The following is a 27,424-nucleotide window of genomic DNA, read 5'->3' on the forward strand; positions in this document are numbered from 1 at the left end:
GGTGTCACCCATCCTAAGCTGAGCCTGTCATACTTTGGACATGCCACGTAAAGACCTGAATCACTAGAAAAAGACAATAAAGCTTGGCAAGGTAGACCACGGGAGCCAGGGTGCAGTAGTGGACTCCTCCTGCCCTTCCTCTGGCCTCTAGTTGTGGACGATGGATCTGGAGACCAGGGTTCAAATCCCCGCTCGGCCATGTAAACCCACTGGGTGATCTTGGGCAAGTCATACGCTCTCAGCCTCAAGGGAAAGCCATGGCAAACCTCCTCTAAACAAATCTCACAAGAAACCCCCATGATAGGTTCACCTTGGGGTCACCATAACATCCTGCATTTTGCATTGCCTAGGCCTCTTTTGCGGTGATGCTGAACATTTCTAGGTCCGCGTGCTGGGGGCGGGGCTTCTGCCCTCTGTGGGTGGGACTTCTGCCATCCATGGGCGGGGCTTCCACCATCGGAGGCGGGGCTTCCAGGGCAGGAAGAGACAGCTGGAAGCCGGGGGAAATTAGGGGGGTGATGGGCAGATGCTTTTGCTCCTGCTCCTCCTGCCCTTCCCCTGGCCTCCAGCTGTCTCTCAGCTGGGGGAGAGTAGGGGCCCCTGGTGGGGAGGAGCAATGGGCCCGCGCCTCTGCTGCTCTCCGCGAGGCTTTGCCAGTCCTGAGGTCTACTTCCAGGGACCATTGGATTTGATTCAAATTTCTGCATGTCTTTCGCTTCAAATTGTTTTAAAAGGCTGTTGGCTCTTCTTTTAATTTGCCATATTTTAAGATTAAGCCCACTTAAATCACTCTTGTCTTAAATTGCATTGCCATCTTGTGGCACCTGTGAGACTAACTGAGCAACAGAAGTTGAAGCATAAACTTTTGTAGACTTGATCTCCGTCCTCAGATGCATGGAGTCAACAGGTGCCCAGGAAAGACCTTAGATCCTTCCGGAGCACCCTCTCACTCCTTGCATCTGCCGAAGGAGATCAAGTCTACAAAAGCTGATGCTAAAACTTCTCTCGAAGGCAAAAGACCTGGTCCAGCTCCTCTTGGCTTCTCCACTGGGTTTTTGGCACAACTGGCCTCACTTTTATCTTTCACACAATCCTTTTCCTCCTCCATTTCTAGACTACATTCAGCAGGTAGTGAACTCGGGCTTGGAGCTGCTTCTCCTGTGGCCTTTTGTATCTCTCAACTAACATGACCTATGGATGGGAAAATGAATAAGAAAAAGGAAATAAAATCTCACCTATTTTTTAATTAAAATTCCCTGCCGGAGCAGGAGAAGCAAGAGCTGGAAGGCGACAGTCTGAACCTGATGTGAACATTGTTTTCTGGGGGCAGGTTGTAGGTGGCACATCTGGTTCACATGGTCATCATGATATTACTGGTTGCTCTTTTGTAATTGGAAAACAACAATGCATGCTCTTTGGTTGCAGTTTTTCTCCTTCTCATTCTGTATTAATAAACATAACACTGAGAAATAACAGACACGTAAAGGTAATGATGCAATAAACAAACAAATGAGTTCCGACAACGATTTCCAAATCATGTCAGACAGGAAAACCCAGCAAGACAAATCATTTGGACCTGTGTACCTTTCTACAAATAGACGCAGGAGGTTTAAAGGAAGATGTGTCTATTTTTGTTTACATATGCAATGCAGATATCCCAAATCTCCAACAAAAATGTTGTATAGTGAAATATTCTCTTGTATCTGGGAAATGTCTAATTAACAATTTGTAAGCCACTCTGATAGCCTTGGTTGAAGAGCGGGGCATAAGTAAACTATTATTATTATTAGTTGTGTGTTTATTTTGGTAAGGAATTCACTTTATATACTTCCCCCCCAGTAGTGATAGGCATTGATCTGCACCTTTTAATATATCTAAATGATAGGCTCTGACCTGCACCTTGATATCAAAAGTGCATCTTGGCATGAGTAGCTGTATGGTCCTAGCATGGGACCTAAATAACAGGTTCCCACTGAAACAAGGGGAAGCCATGGGTTTTGATATGTAAATTAATTTCCTTTCCCAGCTCTGAAGATGGGTGAGATCATGCCAGGAGCTGCTTAGCTGCTATCAGGCAGATGCCTTAAGGAAGTATTTCTCTCTTGCGATTGAGGGGGAGCCATTTGAATCAAAAGAATGGCATTCGCATAGCCATTTTGGGTCCCTACTCTAGCAGAAACATTTGGTGAGATCAAAACATGGACCCAAGATGTGAAATACACTTCAAACAGTTTCAGACTGATTGCCCTTTGTCTAGAGACCCTGTTAAACCCTTAAAAGGTCTCCTAAATTTAGGGATGTGCTGCTGCCAGCCACTCTCAGCTGCCTCCCTCACCCAGGTCAGTCACCGCTTGTCTCTGGTCATTTTGCAGCCAACATCTATGTCAGACTAAAATCAGAGTCGCTCTGACCTGGTCTGCTAAGTCTTAAATATTAAGCAGACTTACAAACCCTCACACAAATTGGACTTCCCAAGATAGAACCTCTACATCAGGTGAGTATTACCATAAGAAAAGCCTATTATCTATCCCACATCTACCAGGTTATTTCCTGAGCCTTGTATGAATGCATGTGCGTATGCGCCTGTGCGTGTTTGAACTCCTGTTTCCAATAAAAGAGACATTGATTGTACTTAGAGACTCTGCCTCATTTGGGGATTTCTAGTTCCTGGTATCCAGATCGAAGGGGCGATCCCTGAGGTGTAGCAACAGGCCTCCTCTTGTGACCCTGAGCTAATTAAATTCCCCATTGATAATTTAGTCACTCTTCACTGTTACAGTAGAAAGGTGGTATGTAAATAAACCTGACTTGCCTCATAAAATTCATTGAATGGCTCTCACTAAAGACAAAGGTCTGTGTCCCATTATATCCAACCTCCTTAGTGGCTTCCATCTTAGTGGGACAGTGAATCCATGTTGGTTTTAATCTTGACTGTCCAAGACATTGAATTTATTGGGGGGAAGAGAGTTGAGTAAAAAGTTTGGGGTGGATTTAATGCCCTGACCTCCGTTACTTTAAGGATAAATTCTCACTGGGGAGGAATAACTAACTCTCTTTGCAAGACAGCCAGATGTGAACACGCTGCCCAACTCTAAAACACCATGGAAAGCGCATAGGCTTCTTCTGTACCTTGTCAGTTAGTTCCAGGTCGTCTGATTCTATGAGATCCATGTTTCTGAAGCCATGCCAGTAAGATCCCAGCGGCAAATGTGAGTCATCCTCCAATCCGCATTCAACATCCAAATGGGCTCTTTGACTCCGCAGGTCAGAGAAAACCTGTCCATTTGAACGAAGAGTAGAAAGATGAGCTGGTGCCCCTTTTCCATATTGCGGCTTTTCTCCTAAGGCCAAGAACCTCTTGCATAAAAGTGTCCCAGACTCACTTGGCTCCTTCCTCCGGGTCAGAAAGAATTGTCTGGTTCACGATCGCCGTCTCTTCTTCATTTCGCATGATGCCTTTGTCATTCATCTTAAGGCCAGACAATTTTGTGGAGGGACCTTTCTTCTTTCCAAGTCCTTTGTCTGGAGAAGATTTTTGTTTTAAGAACAGTCTAACAAATAAATACAATTTTACCTGAGCAAATTAAGTGAAACTCAGAAGAAGCATCATAGGATATATCAGGCAGACTCTTCATCATGTAAACCTTTAACAGGTTCGCTAGTGGTCAAGTTGAAGGCAGTTCTTCATTAGTCTGTGTTCAAAGGAGGTTTCTCATAGGCCACCTCCACCGTATGACTGTGGATGAAAAAGCCCACCAGCCTCTATGCCTAGAAAAGAAATTGAGGGCACCTTCCTGGTAGGATTTTTCTTGAACTGCCTCCCAAATAATATGTCTTCTGTGAAAGATTACAAGCCTTGTGTTTTTTAAGGAGCCAAACTGTCTCTAAGAATGGCCATGAAAGAGGTTCATACATTACTGCAGGAGGTTGAAAAAGTAGAAGGAGACACAGTTTTCTCCTTCTCTCTTCTTGCTTGATCTTGGGGTCATTTAGTGGAGATGGGAAATTCAGGACAGATAACAGCAAAACAAAAACCACATTTCACACAGTTCATGTAAACTTTGACAGACTGTGACTTCCATATTATTGGGGCATTGAATTTCAACAACAATTATGATAATTAGCTTCTTATTCCCCAAACCAGAGAGTTTTCTGAAATCTGAAAGACTGTGTTTATCACACGGAGGTTTTTGCAGCTCTTTGCAGCTCAGATCCGAAGCCACTGCAGGTCAAACAATGCGAATCCACGCGAAAATGTGAGTGTCATCACACAGGATTCCTTTCTATGGGGGCTCCTTCCATGGGGCTTCCGCAGTGGTTCCAAAGTGACCCCTCATTTTGGTGAAATAGGTAACAAGTGAATGCTCAGAAATTGCTTCCAAGCTCACTCTGATTCCACTCCGAATTGGTCTGGTGTGGAATGCAGCTTTGCTTCTGCTCTGTTTCACCACTGCAAAACCCCCGGTTGCAAATTTCCCATGATGCAGTGCTGCAATTCCCCCCACTTCCTTCCGGTGGTCCTTTCACTTTCAGGGCAACCAAGGGGGGGGGGGAATAGGCAGCCAATGGGAGCAGAGGAAGGTCCAGGAAAAGGGAAGGAGGCCACGCCCCCTCAGGAATGGGGAGCCAATCTGGTGGCCACTCTGGGCAATTCACTAATAGCAATTAACCAAATTAAACGGTATATAAAACAAAAACATGAAACAAGCTAGACAAGGTAACTGTTACATGGAATTGTAATTGGTTGACCAGCCGAACCGAAAGGGTGCTCAACAATGACTCCTTTTCATCCTGGATAGAAGTGACCAGTGCTGTGTCCAGTGGGCTCCTTTCCTGGGCCCAGTGCTATTCAACATCTTTATCAATTATTTGGATGACAGAATTGGGGGCATACTTATCAAATTTGCAGATGACACCAAATTAGGAGGAGTAGCTAATACCCCAAAGGACAGGATCAAAATTCAAAAGGACCTGAATAGACTAGAAAGCTGGGTCAAAGCTAACAAAATGAAAATTAACATGGAGAAATGTAAGGTACTGCATTAAGGGCAGAAAAATGAAATGTACAGATATAGGATTATGGGGGACACCTTGATGAATGAAACTATGTGTGAAAGGGATCTAGGAGTCCAAGTAGACCACAAGTTGAACATGAGTCAACAGTGCGATGTGGCAGCTAAGAAGGCCAACGCGATTTTAGGCTGCATCAATAGAAGTATAGTGCCTAGATCAAGGGAAGTAATAGTGCCACTCTATTCTGCTCTGGTCAGGCCCCACATGGAATACTGTGTCCAGTTCTGGGCCCCACAATTCAAAAGGATGTTGAGAAACTGGAGGACACCCAAAGGAGGGCAACTAAAATGGTGAAGGATTTGGAAATCACAATGGGACATCCTCAGTGCTTCAGGCAATGAGCATCAGCTGCCCTCGGTTCGCCTCTGACATCTTCCTCCTCCATATCTTTAATTTCGACACCATCCACTTAATAAGGTCCTTTAATTCCTTTATGTCTTCCTCCATTCGATAAACGTCTACCTGGGGTTCTTCTGTCCTGGGGCGGCTATTAAGCGACTCCCCCACTGCCAGGTCCCAGGCTGTCCCTCTGCCCCCCGACAGCCTTCCTTTCCCCAGTCTGGGGCCGGAAACCCAAATCCTCCAGTGGTGGCCTGGATGGTGTGAGCTTCATAAGGTTTCCCAGTCTTGGGCTTGGCCCTAGTTCCTCTGAAGAAGGCACCTGCTCCTCCACCACCGGACTCTCCAGAACCACCGGGTTCCCCAAGGACTCTTCTTGTTCCTGGGTCTCCATTGGAGGTAAAACTGTGAGACTTTGCAAACAGTGAGATCTGGAGTCAGTCCTGTGCTCAAAAAATAAAACTCATTTGAAACAAAAGAAGCTTTATTGATGAATCGAGGCAGAAACATCCATTAACACCTTTTTGCAAAGTCTGAAGTCCAAAGGTACTTGCTCAATCCCTCCCTAAGCCAGCCCCCAATTCCCAAGCTAAAGCAACACAAGCGGAGGTTGCATAGATACCAAGGTTGTGTATACTTCCCTTCCCTTCTCCCAGACAGCCTCACCTTGAAGAGCGGTCTTCCCAAGCCAGCTTCACTCCTCCTTGAGAACCATCTCCAGCTGCAACCCCATCGATCTCTCCAAACGCCCTCCTTCATCTAAAAGCCACTCGATCTGTCCTTCTAATTTCCCACTACATGCTTTCTATAACCCATCACTCTACACTACCTACTATGAACTACAACTATAACTCCTACTTTAATAACCAAACCCTAATATTTTTAGCCTTTATGACAGAACTCTGACACACAATGGGCCAGTCTCAATCCTTCAGGGACACACCACCAGTTTGAAGTGACAATTCTCCCATCTCAATCGTTCAGGCAAGGAGCATCAGCCTGAGGTTGCAATGGGTCAGTCTAAATCTTTCAGGTAAAGAGCACCACCCTGAAGTCACAATAGTACTCTCTCAATGCTTCAGCCAAGGAAACTCAGGCTGAGATCACAATGGGCCAGTCTCAGTGTTTCAGGCAAGCAGCATCAGCCTCAGGTTGCAATGGTCACATCTCCAACCTTCAGATAAGCAGTATTAGCCTAAATTCACAATGATCCCATCTCATTGCTGCAGGCAAGGAGCATCAGCCTGAGGTCGCAATGGGCCAGTCTCATTCAGGTAAGGAGCACCAGCCTGAGGTCACATTATGTCATGAATACCTTTATTTATGCATCTATTCATTTAGGGATTCATGTCATAAGGGTTATAGGTTTAGGTTTAGGTTAGAGTTAAGATAGATGGGATTTATGGTGGGTTAAAATAATATGTTTTAATATGTGCTTTAATAGAAGATACTAGAAAGAGGTAGGGAGATCATGGCTAAAGAATGTGGTTCTTTGCTAGGATTGGAATGTGTGGGAATCACTCTTCTAACAGAGGCTTGAGTTTAAAAGACTGGTCTCTGGAAAAGGAGGGGAAACATAGAGAGTTATGGATATTTTTATATTATATTATGTTGCTATGGGTTTAGGCATATTATATTTTCATGTGGTATCATATTATGTGGAGATTGATAGGGTTTTATATTATAGATAGCTATATATATTGCTAAGCCATAATGTAAATTAAAACCGTTGTGTGGCTGAGTTCTGTGGTCCAAGGCCACAGGTGCAGTGGTTGAGAAAAGGCACATGAGAGCTTCATTGCTTTTAGGAAAGCTGCCAGAATCCCGGATGGGAGGACACTGCACCTAAAAGGGCGGGAGAACGCTGTGCGGGAAAGGGCTACCTGATTAATTAGCTTCATTGGTAAATGGAGTGAGGTGGATGCATATGGTTATAAAAGGGATATGTTTATACCTTCTTTAATTCCTGACAAAAAAGTCACTTCCATTACTACTTCTTCAATAAAAGCTATTCCTTTTTCAAAGTACTGCCTTTTGTGTTGCAAGATGGGCTGCAATTAGGACCCTGACAGATATCTCTCTCCCCTTCCATTCACCCTTCTATCCCAAAAGGGCTGGAGAGCATACCAAACCAACCATGTGTAATGCCAGGTCAGTCAAAAATACAACGCAGATAGTCTAGGATCTCCTACTGGACGAAGAGGCTGACCTGGCTTGTTTCATGGAGACCTGGCTGCGTGATGATAGCTCAGCCACCTGGGATCAGGCCTTACCAGCCGGGTTCTCCGTCAGTGAGCAGGTAAGGGGACATCATTTTGGTCCATAAAGACAATCTTGCCTTGAGCAGGATACCTATCCATATGATCGACCACATCAAATGTATTTGCCTCAGCTTAAAGACTAGGCGAAGTCTAGGGATTCTGTTGGTTTAATGTCCACCCCGTTCCTTAACAGACTCCCTAGCGGAGCTGACACAACTGGTCTCTGAGATGCTGCTGGAGTCACCTAGGCTTTTGGTCCTGGGCGACCTCAACATCCCCCTCGAGGCCCCTCCTCAACATGCGCAGGATTTGCAAAGGCCTGTCTGCTGCTGCTGCTTATTCCACTGGTGGCCTTTGCGGGAAAGGAAGGTATGCGCTGGGGATTCAGCAGTCTCCCCTTTCTTCCCTTCTTTCTTCCTTTGAGGAGACTCCAGGCGAGCCCAAGGTGCAGAGCTGGACTCAGGAGGAAAAGGCAGGAAAGGAAGGCTCTGCTTTGGAAATAAAGCTCTCTCTGTGTATCTTCTATGTTTGTGTTTGTGTGCGTTTGCCTCTGCTGTTCTTATGGCTGGGAATGGAACAGAAAACTGAGGAGGGAATAAAGGGTCAGTTTAGCACAAATTCACAACTTCTGTCCAGTTTGTTGAAATAGTAAAGAACTTTATTAAGAACACAGAGTCAAAAATTCAGTGGTTAAGCCAGAACTGCCCATTCCAAGCAAATACATTAAAACCCCAAACACCTAAAACTGCTCCCTCTTCCAAGCCTAGCTCCCCCCTCCAATTCCTACAGTCTATGCCCCACAGGTAACAAGCCCCTCTCTGCCATCCCTAGAAACTAGCCCTTTCTGTTAATACCAGCCTCCGACTTTCTTCAGCCAACATCCCACACAATGCAAAAGCTATCATTCCCATAAATATTCTAGACAGCTGCAACAAATCCCAGCCCCTCATCTAGCTAACCTATACCATGACCCACAATCCCCAGCCAAATAGACAACCCATAGCAACTATCTATACTATTAGCAAATAAAACCTAAACTTAACAAAATACAACTTTAAAACAAACAGACATATGGACAGAGAAACCTTACAAACAAAATCACAAGGGCCTTTTCTTAGCACCGTTGGATTGAAAATATTTTATATTCCTTATTGACAAAAATAATGTTAGTTTACTGCTGAGATTTGTGTGGCTTCGCTCCTGTGTGGACTCTCTGATGTGTCACTAGGCTTGACCTCTGAGAAAAACATTTCCCACAGTACTGGCATTTGTATGGCTTCTCTCCTGTGTGGACTCCCTGATGTCTCACTAGGTCTGATTTCTGAGAAAAACATTTCCCACAATGCTGGCATTTGTATGGCTTCTCTCCTGTGTGGATTCTCTGATGAATCACTAAGTGTGACATCTGGGAAAAACACTTCCCACAATGCTGGCATTTGTATGGCTTCTCTCCTGTGTGGACTCTCTGATGTCTCACTAGGTTTGACTTCGAAGTAAAACATTTCTCACAATGCTGGCATTTGTATGGCTTCTCTCCAGTGTGGACTCTCTGATGTGTCACTAGGTCTGACTTCTGAGAAAGACATTTCCCACAATGCTGGCATTTGTATGGCTTCTCTCCTGTATGGACTCTCTGATGTGTCACTAGGTCTGACTTCAGAGAAAAACATTTCCCACAATGCTGGCATTTGTATGGCTTCTCTCCAGTGTGGACTCTTTGATGTATCACTAGGTGTGACTTCATAGAAAAACATTTCCCACAATGCTGGCATTTGTATGGCTTCTCTCCTGTATGGACCCTTCGATGCATGACAAGGATTGACTTGTAAGCAAAATGTCTCCCACAATGCTGGCATTTATGTGACTTCTTTCCTGTGTGGATTCTCTCATGACTCAAATATTTTTCTGTAAAGAAGCACAGTGACAGATAAGACTGAAAATCAGCGTTAAGGGAGGAGGGTGTTACCCATGATTTAGCCCTCATTAACCCCTCCTTATTAGAGATTAAATTAAGAGAGTTTCTGTTAGTAACCCAAGGATGACTGTACTACTTATGCCCCTAAATCCATGGAACAATTGTATCCTTATTTATAGGAGTTAACAGAGAAGAGATTGGAGGGGGACTTAAGGGAATCACTGGAAGCAGATAGTGAGAAAAAGGAATGTTGCAAAAAATATTCTATTAAACATGTGGAGAAATAGTTTGATTGGCAAGTGGCATTATATCCTGTGAGACTGCCATAAAGTCCTGAGTCAGAGACCAAGGCATGATGGAAGCTAACTGCAGAGGTCCCTTCATGCTGTGTGGCACCAGGAGATGACTCACAACCAATACAGTATACAGCTCACATGTGGATTGGTGTGGATTAGAGTTGTGTGTACAAGGGATGGTGAAGTTGATGGAAGTCGGAGAAGAGAGCTTGCAAATAATTGTATTATTAGGAGCAGGTAACTGTTAAAGTTGCCAGATATTGTGCATCTGCGATTATTTGTAGCAGATTTTTTTTTTGGAACAGATGTAGAAACACCCATGAAATATCTTGAAATAATTATGACCCAGAGTCAGGCTATTACATTTTTATACAACTTCCATTTTGGAATTAATAGGATTGTATACGGTGTTTTCTGCACTATATCCATTTGACTGTTCTGTTTTATATGAATCATTTTAGAAGTTTGAAGTTAATGAGTGGACTGCCACTATAAACACTATAAACACGCCATGTGCAGCTTGTATTCTGCTTGAAATGTTATATAACTCAGCTTGGGAGATACTCGATTAGGATACAACTTTCTAAGCAACCGTGCAAAAGCTACTATTTTAAGTCTATATGTCTCAAAGTTATTTGGGACAATTTTTACCTGCCAGGTTTAGGATTTCATTTTATGGATTGATGTTTACTCTTATTGCTACAATACAAATTACTTCTTGTGATGCTTTGTGTGTTTTTTAAGCTAGGCGATCCTGGCTTTGCTCCTGCCTTCCCCTCCTGGATCCCAGAGGCCTGATCCCCTTCCTTTTCTCCCTCCGCTCTCCAACCCTGCCTCTTGCCCATCTGCACTGCTTTACCATTTGACCTTCAGCATCTCTTCCCTGACTTTCTGTTTTTCACATTGCCTCCATCTCTCTATCACAGACACACACCCACAGAGTGTGATGCACAAAAGGGACACTTTGAGGCTCATTCCTTGAGAAAGGCAAGACAATCACTATACAACTAATGCATTAGGAAAGGCAGAACAAGGAGTCTGGGACCTGGTTTCTGATATTAGTGAGGGTCAAGTGTGAGGGATGAGCCTTAAAACAACCTTAAGGCATCTCTAAGACAGAGATGGACTACTGTTGGGAAGTGGGGTGGTCACATTGGACCCCAGGGGATCTCAGGGGAAACCCCAAATTGTGTTGCCTAAAAATATGGTATAATGTTTTGCCCCTCAATATCCCACAGCATCCCTTTGGGGAAGTGGAGGCCATTTTGCCACTGTTGGGCCCTCTCTGATCCATTGCAGGGCCAAGGGAGGCCTTTTTCCCATGAAGCCTCTCCAGAGCCTCAAAAGGCTGGAAGAGGGGCCACAAAAACCAGGAAACTTGCTCAGGAAAGGGCTGAGGACCATTTAGGGGCAAAAAGCATTAATCTCCATGGCTCCTTACCACAAAATTCCAGAATTGGCAGTTTAGGATTGGATATTGAGAATCCTTACAAAGTGGAGAACAATAATGCCTCACTAAAACTAGAAATTCCAAGATTCCACAGGAAGTTGTTATGACAATTAAATTACGTGTGAAAGGGAACTAGGAATGGTAGTAGAGCACAACTTGAACATGTGTCAACAGTGTGATGCAGCAGCTAAAAAGGCCAATGTGATCCTAGGCTGTATCAATAGGAGTATAGTGTCAAGATCAAGGGAAGTAATAGTGCCACTCTATTCTGTTTTGGTCAGGGCTCACTTGCAATGATCCTGTGTCCAGTTCTGGGCACCACAATTCAAATAGATGTTGAGAAACTGGAGCATGTCCAGAGGAAGGAAACCAAAATGGTGAATGGTCTGGAAACCATGCTCTCTGAGGAATGACTTAAGGAGCTGGGTATGTTTAGCTTGGAGAAGAGAAGGTTAAGAGTGGATATGACAGCCCTGTTCAAGTATTTGAAGAGATACTGAGTATGGAGCAAGCTTGCTTTCTGCTGCTCTAGAACAAAGGACACAGAACAATGGACGCCAGTGTTAGGAAGGATCGAATCAGGGGAATTTAATTAGCTCAAATTTACAAGAGGCGTGTCCTAACAACGCACGCAGCGGATTGGGTCCCTATGTGTATACCAGAGGTCATATAGTCCAACCCCAAGAAACAGAGACTGCAATGTCAATGAGTTGCAATTAAAATATAAACATTTATTAAAACCACACAACCAAAAAGGGATCACACACGCACACGCACATTCAATGCTAAAGCAAGGGAGGGGAAGAGTTGGGGGTAAAGGAGAAAGGATAGAGGCACCGTTGAAATATTTACCTTAGGAGTCTTCTCCAAGCGACAGATGTGAGGGATGTTGGTAAGTGAACACGGCAGCGGGGAACAGAAAGCAAGCGGCAACCGCGATGGCTAGGAGCTAAGTTCCAGCGGGCTAAGCTAACAAGAGGCCCGAAAGAGACAGTGGGCTTTGGCTTGCCCAAGTGATTTCAGCAGGGCACAGTGCCCAAGAGAGCTCCGGAGCGATTGCTCGACAGAGTTGAGGTTTGGAACTGTAGCTCAGAAAGCCCAAAGGAGGGCTGGAATCTGGGTCTTATTTATACTGCGAAACGTATCCTCAGGCTATAGCTACCTGCAGAACAAAGGTCTTCATGGCTATCTATTGACTAAGACTAAAGTTAAACAATGGATACACAAAAGGGTCTGCCACTTCTTTGGGAGAAGACTACTATGTAGATGGCTGGGTACTTAATACCATCAATAGGTGAGGCAAACTTCCTTTGTCCTCATTCAGGTTGCCTGCGACAATGGCAACTCCCAGAACTGGTTTTAAAGGTTTAAATCTACCTTTCTGCTTTAGCCATGGCCTGCTAGGCTTGTCTGGCTACGTGGTCAGCTCGCTTTTGGGATAATGGCGGCTGTGATGGGGTCAGTCAGGGGTCATGATTTTTGATCGCTTGGTACCCAAAATTTATATAAATCCAAACTCGATCACACAAGCCACAGGAAAAAAGGTTCCACCAAAATATTAGGAGGAACTTCCTGTCAATAAGAGCTATTCAACAGTGGAATATACTCCATCTAGAGCATGGTGGCATCGCATTATGGTTATTATTATTATTATTATTATTATTATTATTAATTTCAAATTAATGGACATGGAACAATGGATGCAAGCCACAGGGACAAGAGATTCCACTTAAACCTTAGGAGGAACTTCCTGATAGTAAGAGCTCTTCAAAAGTGGAATATACTCCCTCAGAGTTTGGTGGAGTCTCTTTCTTTGGAGGTCTTTAAACAGAGGCTGGATGGCCATCTCTTGGGGGTGTTTTGAATGTCTATTCCTGCATGGCAGAAGATTGAACCGGATGATCCTTGTGGTCTATTTCAACTCTTTGATTTTATAATTCTAAAGTGGAATCATAGCACTCTGACAGTGAATTATGAAAGGGCCCTCAGTCTTCAAAGGAAGTGAAATGGATTCAGGTTCCTTACCCACAGAGGCTACATTTCCATAATTCTCCATCATCACATAACTGTACATCAGTCTCTGTTTCTTCGTTAACAGTTTCCATTCCTCCTCAGTGAAATATACAGCCACATCCGCAAAGGTCACCTGCAATAGAAAATAGCCCTGATCCAGAGAGTGACTAAACAAAAGGGGAGGAAAGCACATGGTGCATTGCAAATATTATTTCAACACTTCAGAATTCAGTCCAGGAAATAAACTTTAAATTCTGCAAGAAAGCAAAAAGCTACAGCCTTTGAGATCCAGTTTGTCTCGAATCCTTTCAATATAATATACAATATGATAAACAATATAATTTCGGCCATTTCTGGAATATTATTGATTGATTAACATACTGGCTATTCCAACATGTATATTCGTTTTCATTTAGCCATATTTCACCTAATTTCAGAGGCAAATTTCATTTTTAATAAACAGTTCTGGGGAGTACTCTGAGCTTCAGGGCCACTGGGCCCACCCTCAATTTAAGCCCAGAGATATTCTTCCATATCATCCAGCATTTCACAGATGGGGAAAGCAACACACATGTGGACAAGCAACACCAGAAGTGGGTCAAGATGGCCAAAGTTGTTAATGATAAAGATCACACAAGCGAGAAAGGGTACAGCATTTTGCTTTTGGCTCAGACTCCTGGCAAGGGCAAGACCCTGCCCCCTTCTCTCCTCCCCTCTCCCCTCTTTTGCATTGATGGGCTGTAGACTCTTTTGAACCTGGAATGCACTTTGCAGCAACTGAACTGACCTGAGGAGAAAGGAGGAAATGGGAGGAGGAGAGTGAAATAGGACATTTCCTAAGCCCCTGAAAAAATGAGGAGACAGAGGATTAACCAAGACTCTCTCTGCCAAACTGGGACAGTATCTTCTTCGCTTGCTTTCGTGATCCAGCCCAGACACAGATGAAAATAACAGTCAGGATGGCAACTTACCAAAGAGCTGTTAACCCTCAGCAGCCTCTTTCTGTTGGAGCCCAGCTCCGTCTGCTTGGCCTTTGTGTTGGCCATCAGGTGGGCAGGGGGATCCTGGTGGCCCTGCACTTTGGTCTCTTCCAGCAAACAATGTCCCAACGCTGTGTACAAGGGAATCGCGATGAAGTTCCTGAGAAAAGAGACCAGGGTAAGGCTTGGTTTAGCAAGAAACCCTGCAGCAGTCAAAGACACAGAGAACAGCATCCTGCTGATGACATATGCAGGTAACATATGCCTCCTTTGGGCCGATGTAGAGGTGAGCATCCGCTTCCTCCCTCTGCACCAAACAAAACCCCCTGGACCTAGCACAGACTCACTGCAGCTCCCCTACACAACAGTTACTCCATGCCTTGTGAGAGTAGCTGGGGATCAGGGGATGGGGAATTGGAAAGGGTCCTGACTATGTCCTCATAGCTGGATGTGAAATGAATGCATTATCTGCTGAAACCTGCAGAGGTCCACAATGCCCTCAGAGGAAGATTTCTTCAGTTTGCTTCTGACTACAGAAACACAGCTGGATGCTTCTCTAATACCTCACACCAACACTCTCACCAGGCATGGAATGGCCATGCGGGATGCCTTCCACAACTGTATGGTAGGACCTGGGTCACTGAATGGCCAGTTGTAGTCTGATTCCATTTGGAGCAACACTGGAGCATAGACGGTTTTGCTGGGTCAGGCTGTCTGGCCTGGTGGTTCCTCATTCTCCCAGTGGCCAAACCAGAACTCTCTATGCTCCAGTGTTGCTCTGGGTGGAATGGGTCTACAAATGGCCCTTCCCCAGGGAGGCCCCTTGTCAGGAAGGGCAGGAAAGGAGCTCTCTCTTCTCAGGTTATTCCCCTTCCATGGGATCCAGCCCTTCCATTGAGCTGATGGAAAGGGAGCACCCAATTCCCATGGCAGCCTTCTGCACGCAGAGAAGTCACAATTCTGATAGTGTCTTTGCCCATGTGGAGAGTGCCCATTTTCCACACTGTTGCCTGTCCATCTTGTCTTGGGAATATCCTGTTCCAGCCACATGCAGACCTAAATCCTAGCCTCTATCTTGTGCCTAGTCCTGATCAGAGTAGAATCACTGAATCATTTGGATTTATCTATATGTCGACTCACCAGTCACTTATGGTTTCAGTGGGTCTGCTCTCTAGGGTTAACCAACAGGATTCAGGACTCCTCAGATTTTTAAATGCAGGAATGCAAATTTTTCATGCTATGTCATCATGACTGATGAGAATTTGACTTCTCTTTCACACAGAGGAGGAGGGGAGGGCCTGCTTTATGTCCCAGGTGGAGAAGCTCTAGCTCTAGGGCTGGATGAGACATGAATTACTTTACAGATGTAATCCATGCCCTCCCATCATCATGGCCTCCTTCCCATTTAGACACTGGCCAAAATAATTATTTCATTTTTGCAGATGAGACTATTTCTCTAAGCTTAACTGCTGTGTTTGTCCATGTCAGTCATAGCAGGAGCATGAGGTATCTACCTCCTCCCTCTTCTTGCTAAAGCCACATAGAAATTGAGGCATGTACATTTGTGTGCATTGTTTCTGAATGGATCTATTGTTAAAATCACAATTTCTTCATTTTTCCTTGAATATTTTTAAAAAAGATGCACACTGCTGAATATGTTGCACTTGATATAACAAATATATATAAATGTATAGCTTTATGACTTGAATATTGCACCCTGGATTATGCTCATTTGGGGTAAGTGAAGATGTATATAAATTCATCTTATAAACCCAGTGAAACTAATATTTCACAAAGTTCTAGTAAACAACACATACACACACAGTTCCCATAAAAAGGACTCACTTGCGCACTGTGTGTCTGAGGTCTGGAAATCTCCCTTCCACCTTCTGGGAAGACAATGCTGTTAGAGAGCGAATTTGGGGCTTTATGCCTGCAAAGCATGGGCTCACTCTCTCAGCTGCAACCTTTCCATACAATCCTGGACTGAAACATTTAAACAAAGGTCCTCTTTCAGCTCCAGGAATAAAGGTCTACCTTCAGTACAAAAACACTGATTCCTGGAGCCCCAGAAAGGGCTCTCCTGCAGTCTTTTATGGCCGGAGCTTCCCTGGGTCAGAGGCCGTCTCCTCAGCCGTAGAGAAGGGTTGCTCTGAGTGCGAAGGAGGAGGAGGTCCAAGGGCTGAGGGAGGGAAGGCAATGGGAAAAGGTCAGTGCCAATGGCCATGGAGGGCAGAAGGTGACAATGCCTAGGAAACTCCTCTGAGTCCAAGCCATTCTAGGAATGAGTGGCAGGAGTTAGTCCAGGGGGCTGAGGGGGTCCCCTTTCCCAAAGGGGGAGGAAAGGACCGGTGGGACCCCCCCAGCTAGGGCCCAAAGGGAGGGTCTCTGTCCCAACTCTCTCTTCCAGTCCCCAAAGCCCAGCCTCCCCACTGGCCCTGAGTGCCCAGAACATTGTTCCCCACAATCCCAAGCAGCACAAAATGGCCACCAGAACACAAAATGGCCGCCTCTGCCTCAGCGCTTGGCAATTGCCAGTTTGAGGCCTTCTGGGAACCCAAAATGGAGGATGAAAGGGCCTCAAAGTCGGAAGGGCCCCAAACAGGATTTCTGATCCTAAAGAAAGGTTTTCCTGATCGCACCCGATGGCTGTGAGAACACAAAAAGTCCCCAAACAGTCCCTTATCCTTGTTTGTTTGTTTATATGTTTGCTTGTTTGTTTCATTCTTGATAATATGAGATGGTCTGGTCTTCCTTCTTGCCTGAAAATCTATTAATAAGGAAACTGGGGAGACATTTAAAAACTCCCAAAGGAGCTCCTTTTGGCCTTTTTTGGGGAACAAGCCTCCTCTTAGAAGCCAAAGACCGATGTTTGTGAAGAAGAAGAATAAGGCTTGTATTAAAACTATCCTCCCATTTCTGATCCCTTTTAAAACCCATGTTCCCCAGAAATAGCAGAGCTGTGTAATAAGAAAACCCTCTCAGAAAAGAGACACAAAGAGACACACTTCCTTCCTTTTGGCCCAAGGAGCCTGGCCTCCTTTTGACTCTGGAGCCTCAGGAGAGAAAGAGGAGCCTCGGTTCAACTGAGGCCTCAGAGAAGGTTCTGGAACATTATTCCCCACAGTCACAAGCAGCACAAAATGGTCGCCAGAACACAAAATGGCTGCCTCTGCCTCAGTGCTTGGCATTTGGCAGTTTGAGGCCTCCAGGGACCCCAAAATGGAGGATGAAAGGGCCCCAAAGTCGGAAGGGATCCCAAACAGGATTTCCAAACCTTAACATTACCTAAAATGCCAAACAAAAAGAACAGTCCCAGAGTTCCATGACACTGAGCCATGGCCATTACAGTGCTTCAGAGCAAGAAGGCCTAGCGACAGTGGCATTAATGATGATTAAGGTCTGGCGGCAGCTCCATCCCCCCCAGGCCTGATATCATCATCATCATCATCATCATCATCATCATCATCATCATCTTTGGTACAGCATGAGAGCCACCATTAAAAGCATTGAAATCCCTTTTGGGGAGCCCCACTCTCCCACCTTCAGAGAGACTGGGCCTTGCCTAGAAGGGCTGCTGGGCCTCCTTCCTCCCCTCCTTAATGGCAGTGGCCAAAGGAAAGCACCAGCAGCAGTAGACTCAAGCCAGGCCCAGCCAGACCTCAGGGCAGCAGTGAAGCCTAGTGGTTCCAGGCCTTGTCTCTCTGCTGTCGCTTCACTCCACTCCCCCCTCTCTCTCCTTCCTTCCTCCCTTAATGTCTGTCCCTTTCTCCCTCTAAAACGCTGCTGCTCTCTCCTCATTCTCTCTTCCCCACCGAGAGCTAAATATAGAAGCTGAAGCTCCGCCTCTTCTTGAAGCTGGCCAATGGGGGCAGAGCAGCTGGAAGACCCCGCCCCCTGCCCCAGACTCACATTTTGCCTTCTAGCAGCCATTTTGTGTGCTGCTTGTGACTGTGGGGAATAATGTTCCAGAACCTTCTCTAAGGCCTCAGTTGAACTGACCATTGGCTTCTCTTTCTCTCCTGAGGCTCCAGAGAGAGAAGGAGGCCAGGCTCCTTGGGCCAAAAGGGAGGAAGTGTGTCTTTTGTGTCTCTTTTCTGAGAGTGTTTTCTTACACAGTTCTGCTCTCTCTGGGGAACATGGGTTTTAAAAGGGATCAGAAATGGGGAAGATAGTTTTAATACACCTCACAAACCACTCTATGATATTGTGTAATAGAGCACCACATTCAAGACATATTAGTTCAAAACCACAATCATATCCCCTGTCCAAGCAAGAGGTAAACTACAAAGTGCCCTTCCGTTACCCTTCCGAATGGATGGGAATTGAATCCAAGGCAAGTCACATGATGTGGATTCAGGCAAAGCAGAGCGAGTGCAAATTGTATCACCACACCGGTGCATACCATTCAGATTCAACGATTTTAACTGGGAGCCTTGCGCATGCTCAGTGGGGGTCTGAACGCATCCTGAACCTTTGCACTTCCGGGGTGAAGAAAGGAGCCTGGTTCCACTTTCACATGAATGCTAGCCTCACCTGAATGACAGCTGCACCTTTCTTCCTCCCTTCCATTTCCCCATCCCTGGCAGCCAAATTCAGAGCCCCCATCCATTTCAGCCACATCTACATCTATCCTCCTGTCATTCTCCTCATCTATTTCATCTACATCTCTCCTTCCCTTCGTAACAGTTGCCTTCTCTTAAATTGCATCCACACTGAGGAGATAATCTGGTTTAACTCCACTTTAACTGTCCTGGTTCAGTGCTATGGAATTCTGGGAACTGTAGTGTCCTGAGACATTGAGCCTTCTCTGCCAGAGAGCTCTGGTGCCTCAGCAAACTAATTTAATTAATGAATACAAATTAATCAGATGCAACTGATTGGGGTAACTTCATTAGACTTTATTCCGAAACTAGATTAGGTTCATGGTATGATAAAATACGGCCATACCTCCTCATTTACAAATTTTACGGTTAAATCAAGCCATCTATACAGATTTTGAGATTATATTATAAAATATTACATCTGTTTAACAAACTTTTTACAGTTAACTGCTATTAAGAGACAAAGCTATGAGAATCTAGGATATGGGGTGCACTATAAACCTTTTAATAAATGAACAGGAATTGCAATCCTATATATTCATATTATCAGACATAACTCCAGATAATGTTAGCCTTTTGGATGCCAGAAGGTTCCCCTCATTCTTCAGAGCAAGAAGCAACACTTCAGCTGCCTTCTAGAAGATAAAGCAAAAAGGCTTCCAAAAGAACTGAAGCCTTGGGCAAGTCACACTCTCTCAGCCTCAGAGGATGGCCATGGGAAACCCACTCTGAAGGAACCTGCCAAGAAAACCCCTTCAGAGACTCCCATAAGGTCACCATAAGACCTGGAAACAACTGGGAGGCAGAGACCAAGAACAACATTGAGAAATAGGTGCAAGCCTTGCCTTGGGAAAGTGTAATGACTGGGCTCCAGTCAATGGAGGTCTTCTTCAGGCAGTAAAGGGAGGTCTATGCAAATGCAGAATGACATCACTGCTACGGAAGGCTCACTTGACCAATCAGAGAGCAAGATAAATGTTCTTCTGGAAGCTTCCGTGAGAAGGAGATATAAGGCCTGAGAGAGCAAGAGACAGTTGGGGGAATTGTGTCGGTTGGAGATCGAGAGAGAGAGTTAAAGAGCAGATCTTGGAAGTTAGTCTCAGAATTGGACGTTTAGGTCTATTTTTTATTTTAATAGCTTGTATGAATTGAATATTATATTCTTACAAATATTGTACCTGCAAGATTCTTAATATCTTGTATGACTTATATTTCAGTTATATTTTGTTATTTATAGTAAATATCTCCTTGGAGTATCTACTACTCATTGCTCCTTTTACACGTGTCTTGGATCAGTTGATGCTTGGAAAGATCAGTAAAGAAGTAGAAATAAGATTCCTTAACTGGTCCAAGTGTAGGTTAAGGGAAACCCTTTTATAATTCACTGGATGATGGCGGCGGGATTTCAGGACTTTAAGGGTCTTCTGGGCTAAGAGCCATAATGTCTAAATGTCTAATTAACAATTTGTAATCCACTCTGATAGCCTTTTGGCTGAAGAGAGGTTATAAAACTATTATTATTATTATTATTATTATTATTATTATTATTATTATTCCAGGGCCGCAGTTTGGCTGCTTGGACCACCGGAGATCATTACAGTGAGGCAGTTGGAAAAGCCCATCTCACTCCAAAAAATAAAGGTACTTCAGGAGTTTGCACTCTACATCTTTCTGTAATAATAGCTACGAAACTGATAATAGCATTTGGGACATTTAGTCTTTTAATAACAAATATGGTAGATTTAAATGCTGCTTTAAAACCTCTTTCCATCTGCCAGCTTTGTGCTGGTTTTGGGGGGAAATGCGAAAGTGTTGGGAGGGAGGGACTTATTGTAGCACCAGAGCCCTCTGACAGAGAAGGATCAATGTCTCACAAAACTACATTTCCCAAAATTCCTTAACACTGACCCAAAGCAGTTAAAGCAATCTCAGATTGGATTATTGCTGCAGTGTGTTTTGGACTTAGGTGACCCTTGGCAAGTCACACTCTCTCAGCCTCAATGGCATTGGAGACCCCTCTCTGATGAAACATACCAAGGAAACCCCATGATAAGGTTGCCTTAGGGTCACCATAAGTTAGAAATGACTTGAAGACACACATGAAGAACAGAAATAAGTCTGCAATTATTTCACAAGTTGTACATGGGAATGGGAGGCAGTGTGGTGCAGTGGTTTGAGTGTTGGGTTTCAACTCTGGAGGCCAGAGTCTAGTGCCCCACTCCTCCATGAAACCAGCTGGGTCCCTTGGGCAAGAAGCCACACTCTCTCAGCCTCAGGGAAGGCAATGGCAAATCTCCTTTGAACAACTCTTGCCAAGAAAACCCCAGGAGAGGCTCCCCAGAAGTCGGCAATGAATTCGGGCCACTCCACAAAAAACAACAAAGCCTGAAAAAAGAGACAGTGTGGATTAGTGGCTGGAGCATTGGACTGTGACCCTGGAGTCCAGGGTTCGAATGCCCTTTTGGCCATGGAAACTCACTGAGTGACCTTAGGCAGGTCACACTCTCTCAGCCTCAGAGGGAGGCACTTGCAAAACCACTTCTGAACAAATCTTGCCAAGAAAACCCTGCAACAGGCTTTCCTTAGGGTTGCCATACGTTAGAAACAACTTGGAGGCACACAACGACAACAAGAGCAGTAACACCACTAACACAAGGCAGCTAGGGAGAAAGAAAGAAAGAAAGAAAGAAAGAAAGAAAGAAAGAAAGAAAGAAAGAAGACATGGGAGTTGTAGTCCTCAGTTCAGAGGGATTGGAGGGACCTTACTGCAGGGCCCCCTTTTCTTTCTGGCCATGTGGATGCTGGGAGATCCTGTCCAGGAAATACACTTTAAGTCCCATTGGAAAGAGACAAGGCTACTACTGCCTTTCAGACCCACTTTGCCCCAAATCCTTTATGAGGCCAGAAACCCCTTTGTTAGGAAGCGAACACTGAATATCTCAGGAAGGCCCTAGATCTCCCAAGGCCCCTGCCCTCCAGGACCTCCTTCCACTCTTCCCCTCAGTCTCTCTCTCTCCCCTGAAGGCCTCAAATGTTAACTGCCAAGTGCTTAGGCGGAAGCAGCCATTTTGTGTTTCAGCTGCCATTTTGTGTTCTGGCAGCCATTTTGTGTTCTAGTGGCAATTTTGTGTTCTGGCAGCCATTTTGTGTTCTGGTGGCCATTTTGTGTTGTGGCAGCCATTTTGTGTTCTGGTGGACATTTTGTGCTGCTTGTGACTGTGGGGAATAATGTTCCGGAACCTTCTCTGAGGTCTCAATTGAACAGAGGCCTCTTTTCCTCTCCTGAGGCTCCAGAGTCAGAAGGGGGCCAGGCTCTTTGGGCCAAAAGGAAGGAAGTGTGTCTCTTTTCTGAGAGAGTTTTCTTATTACACAGCTCTGCTCCTTCTGGGGAACATGGGTTTTAAAAGGGATCAGAAATGGGGAGGACAGTTTTAATACAAGCCTTATTATTATTCTTCACAAACACTGGGCCTCTATTCTCCAGTGTTGCTACAAGTGGGATCAGGCTAAAACTGGCCATTCACTGACACAGGTCCTACCATAGAATTGTGGAAGCAATCCCATATGGCCATTCCATGCCTAGTGAGAGTGTTGGGTGTGAGGTATTGAAGAAGCATGCAGCTGTGTTTATGTAGTGAGAAGCAAAATTGAAGGCATCTTCCTCTGAGAGTCACTAGGGAGGTCAGGAGGTTTCAACAAATGATGCAACCATTTCACATCTAGCTACGGGGACATAACCATGGCCCTCTCCAATTCCCCATCCCCTGATCCCCCACCACTCCAAGAAGGAATGGAGTATCTCTTGTGTAGGGGAGCTGCAGTGAATCTATGCTAGGTCCAGGGGGCTTTATTTGATGCAGAGGGAGGAAGGGGATGCCCCCCTCTGCATTGGCCCAAAGGAGGCATATGTCACCTGCGTATCTCACCAGCAGGATGATGTTCTTTGTGTCTTTGCGTGCTGCAGTGTTTCTTGCCAAGTCAATCCTAATCCTGGTCCCTTCTCTCAGGAACTTCATCTCAGCCTCCTTGTACACGGCTTTGGGCCTCTCTTTCTGGAATTGACCAAGTGCAGGGCCACAAGGACCCCCTGCCTACCTGATGGCTGACACAGAGGCCAAGCGGAAGGAGTTGTGCTCGAAGAGAAAGAGGCTGCCGAAGTACAACAGCTCTTTGGTGAGTCACTATCCTAATAGCTTCATCTGTGTCACTTCTGGGCCAATTTATGAAAGGAAGCAAATAAAATACTTTCGGAGTTTGGCAGAGACAGTCCTGGTTAATCCTCTGTCACCTCATTATTTCAGGGGCTTTTAAAAATGTCCTGGTTGCTCTCTCCTCCTCCCACTTCCCCCTTCTCAGCTCACTTCAGTTCCTGAGTGCAATGGAGTCTGCACCCCATCAACTCAAAAGTGGGGAGAGAAGAGGAAAGAAGGAGACAGGATATGGCCCTTCCCAGGAGGCTGAAGCAAAAGCAAACTGCTGTGCCCTTCCTAGCTTATGTGTTCTTCTTCAGAAACAACTTTGGCCATCTTTACTGCCTTCTGGGTTGCTTGTCCACATGTGTCTTGCTTTTCCCATCTATGAAATGTTTGGGGCTATGGAAGAACATCTCTGGATCTAAATATGGGGTGGGCCCAGTGGCCCTCAAGCCCAGAGTGCTCCCCAGAACTGTTATTAAAAATGATGTTTGCCCCAGAAATGTGGCAAGAAATGTCTAAATGCACCATAATTCTTTGGTGGTTAAATGTACTGTATGTGTTGGGATAGTCAGTATCCTAATCCATCATCAATAATAATAATAATAAAACATATTATTAATATCCCAGGCATGGCCTAAATTATATTATGTATTATATTGAAAAGATTCTAGACAAACTGGATCTCAAAGGCAGTAGCTTTTTTCTTGCTGACAGAATTTAAAGTTTATTTCCTGGACTGAATTCTAAAGTGATCAAATAATATTTGGATGAACCATGTGCTTTCCTCCCCTTTTGCTTAGTCATTCTCTGGATGAGGGCTATTTTCTGTTGCAGGTAACCTTTGCGGATGTGGCTGTATATTTCACTGAGGACGAATGGAAACTGTTGACGAAGAAGCAGAGACTTATGTACAAGGATGTGATGATGGAGAATTACGAGAATGTGGCCTCTGTGGGTAAGGAAGCTGAATTCATTGCCTTTCCTATGAAGACTGAGGTCCCTTTCATACTACATTATCATGGCACTATGATTCCACTTTAGAATCATAGAATCATAGGAGATTATCGCACTGCGTTCTGAGACCGTTCTCATCACGTGATGAGAACGGAACGCATTTGAGTATACCGCACGTATGTGTTCCAATCGGGTTCTCAGAACGTTTAAATGTGTTCCAAATGTGTTCCAGGAGGGTACAGATATGAATGTGTTCCCAGAGAGCTGAAACGTGATGAGAACGTTCCAACAGAGGTGTGTGCGATATTCTTATCTGTTCTCAAATCCGTTCTCTCATTCCTCCGTCTCCTGATTGGCTGAAAGAATGACAGGCAGGGAGGGAGGCAGGCAGGCGAGCGACTGCAGTGAGGGAAGGTGTGTGTGTGTGAGGGGGGGAAAGAAGGAGGGAGGGAAGGGAGGAAAGTTGGGACAAGTGAGAGAAGAGGAAAGAAGGGAAAGAGAGAGAAAGAGAGAGGGAAACAGGGGGGCCAGAGCAAGAGGAAGAGGGTCTGGCTGCTTCTGCGGGGGCCTCTAGTGTCATGTCCAGCGGGGCTCCTGTGCTGGCAGCCTGCAGGAGGCAAGGATGGCAGGGATGCCCAGGACCTTCTCCTCCTTCCCTCCAGGAAGGAACCCACAAAAGCTCCTCTGTTTGGAGCAACACACAAAAGCAAGCAAACAACTCCCAGAATTCCATAGCAAAGAGCCAGACAAGAATTAAAGCGGGGAGGGAAGCTCACAGGCCCCACCTGGAATATTGTGTCCAGTTCTGGGCACCACAATTCAAAAAGGAGCGTGTCCAAAGGAGGGCGACTAAAATGGTGAAAGGTCTGGAAACCATGCCCTACAAGGAACGACTTAAGGAGCTGGGGATGTTTAACCTGGAGAAGAGAAGATTAAGAGGTGATATGATAGCCCTGTTTAAATATTTGAAGGGATGTCACATTGATGAGGGAGCAAGCTTGTTTTCTGCTGCTCCAGAGACTAGGACCCGGAGCAATGGATGCAAGCTCCAGGAAAAGAGATCCCACTTCAATATTAGGAGGAACTTCCTGAGAGTAAGGGCTGTTCGACAGTGGAACACACTCTTTCCTCAGAGTGTAGGGGAGTCTCCTTCCTTGGAGGTCTTTAAGCAGAGGCTGGATGGCCATCTGTTGGGGATGCTTTGATTGTGATTTCCTGCATGGCAGAATGGGGTTGGACTGGATGGCCCTTGTGGTCTCTTCCAACTCTATGATTCTATGATTCTATGAAGGCACACATTACATGCGCACACACACAGGAGGCAAAAGGCTGACAAGCAGCCAAAATGAGGAATTGGGATGACAGCAGAGGACTCTTCTTTTCTAACCGGTTTAAAGAGCTGCTATGGCTGCCGGGGCTCTGCCCTTGGCCCAGTCCCCTCCCTGGCAACTTGCTTTTCTTCGGCTTGAAGAGACCTGCATGGAGCTCCTCCTTCTTCCCAGCCTTGCAAAGGAGGTTTGGGATGTAACTTGCAAGGCTCATCTCTCCCCATTTCTCTTTCTCCCTGCCTTCCTCCCGATCCCTCCTTCTTCCCTCCCTTCTCTCCCTCCTCCTTTCCCCCCTCTCTCTCACACACACCCCTTCCCTCACTGCAGTCGCTCGCCTGCCTGCTTCACTGCCTCCCTGCCTGTCATTCTTTCAGCCAATCAGGAGACGGAGGCGGCCTTGGTGGAATATGTTCTCGGAACGGTTTCAGGAATCGCTGTGCGGTAAAATGCAGTTCTGATCACGTTCTGATCACGTTCTAGTTTACTAATGCAGTAATATCTGTTCCAGGAACGTTCTCATCACGTGATGATAGGAACGTTCTCAGAACACAGTGCGATAATCTCCATAGAGTTGGAATAGACCACAAGGACCATCTGGTTCAAGCCGTTGCCATGCAGGAAACACATTGAAAGAATACCCAGTAGATGGCAACCCAGCCTTTGTTTAAAGTCCTTCAAAGACCTTTAAAACCCTTCAAAGAAGGAATAATAGTAATAACCAGAATGAGACGCTAATATGCTCTGAGGGAGTATATTCCACTGTTGAATAGCTCTTACTGTTAGGAAGTTCTTCCTAATGTTTAGGCTGAACCTCTTTTCCTGTGCCTTGCTTCCATTGTTCTGTCCTTTTTGAATTGTGGTGTCTAGAACTGGACACAGTATTCCAGGTGGGCTCTGACCAAAGCAGAATAGAGTGGCACTATTACTTCCCTTGTTCTAGACACTATACTTCTATTGATGCAGCCAAAAACTGTATTGGCCTTTGTACCTGCCGCATCACACTGTTGACTCATGTTCAACTTGTGGTCTACTTGGACTCCTAGATCCCTTTCACATGTAGTTTCATTCAGCCAGGAGTCACCCATCTTATATCTGTGCATTTATTTTTCCGGCCTGAGTACAGTACCTTACATTTCCCTATGTTGAAATTCATTTTTTTAGCTTTGGCCCAGCTTTGTCTATTCAGGTCATACTGAAGTTTGATCCATTCCTCAGAGGTATTAGCTACTCCTCCTAATTTGGTGTCATCTGCAAATTTGATAAGTATACCCTCAATTCTGTCATCCAGGTCATTGATAAAAATTTTGAATAGCACTGGGCCCAGGACAGAACCCTGTGGGACCCCACTGATCACTTCTCTCCAGGATGAAAAGGAGCCATCATTGGGTTCAGCCAGTCAACCAGTTACAAATCCATGTAACCGAGTGTTCAAAAAGGTTTAAATCACTTTAGAATGTTTCTGGCGGGGGAGGGGGGGGGATGGTCTGAAACCAAATTGAATGCAATGGGTCCTTGGTGCAAATATCTCAGACAAAAATCATTAGCACATAGCATCTTGAGTCCTTCTTGGCTCCGAATTTCGATTGTGTTCAAAATCCAGTGTACACTACAATCTGAGGGTGACACTTTGAGATGCAGCTCAGCAATAACATAGCAGAGTATGGAAGTAAATAGCCAGATATATAGATATTGGCAATGCACTGACCACTTTTCACACTTAAAAATAAGTCACAAACACAGTTGATTTCATCTAAATCCTTAGAGGTTCTCTATCTTGAGTTGCAAAATAATACAAATATTTGCAAGCTCTCCTCTCTGAATTCCATTATCTTCAACATCCCTTGTACATACAACTCCTATCCTATCCACACCAATCCGCATGAGAGCTGCATACTGTATTGGTTGTGAGTCATCTCCTGGTGCCAAACAGCATGAAGGGACCTCTGCATTTAGCTTCCATCATGCCTTGGGCTGTGACTTAGGACTCGATGGCAGTCTCACAGGATATGATGCCA

The 27,424-nt window shown here is 45.2% G+C and overlaps 1 protein-coding gene across 1 annotated transcript; it reads right to left on the reverse strand.

The window, feature by feature from the left end:
- Positions 1 to 346: 346 nt before the first annotated feature.
- On the reverse strand, positions 347 to 26,406 carry LOC149290416 (uncharacterized). The gene is made up of 5 exons (XM_089489292.1): positions 26,398 to 26,406; positions 13,360 to 13,480; positions 8,983 to 9,578; positions 1,120 to 1,191; positions 347 to 490 (listed from the first exon to the last, which is right to left on the reverse strand). Exons 1-5 carry the CDS (start codon positions 26,404 to 26,406, stop codon positions 347 to 349), a joined length of 942 nt encoding a protein of 313 aa, XP_089345418.1.
- Between the last annotated feature and the right edge of the window lie 1,018 nt (positions 26,407 to 27,424).

This window comes from Sceloporus occidentalis, unplaced genomic scaffold (genome assembly GCF_023333645.1).
Source record: "Sceloporus occidentalis isolate IW3139 unplaced genomic scaffold, rSceOcc1.0.p SCAF_39, whole genome shotgun sequence".
Lineage (NCBI taxonomy): Eukaryota > Metazoa > Chordata > Lepidosauria > Squamata > Phrynosomatidae > Sceloporus > Sceloporus occidentalis.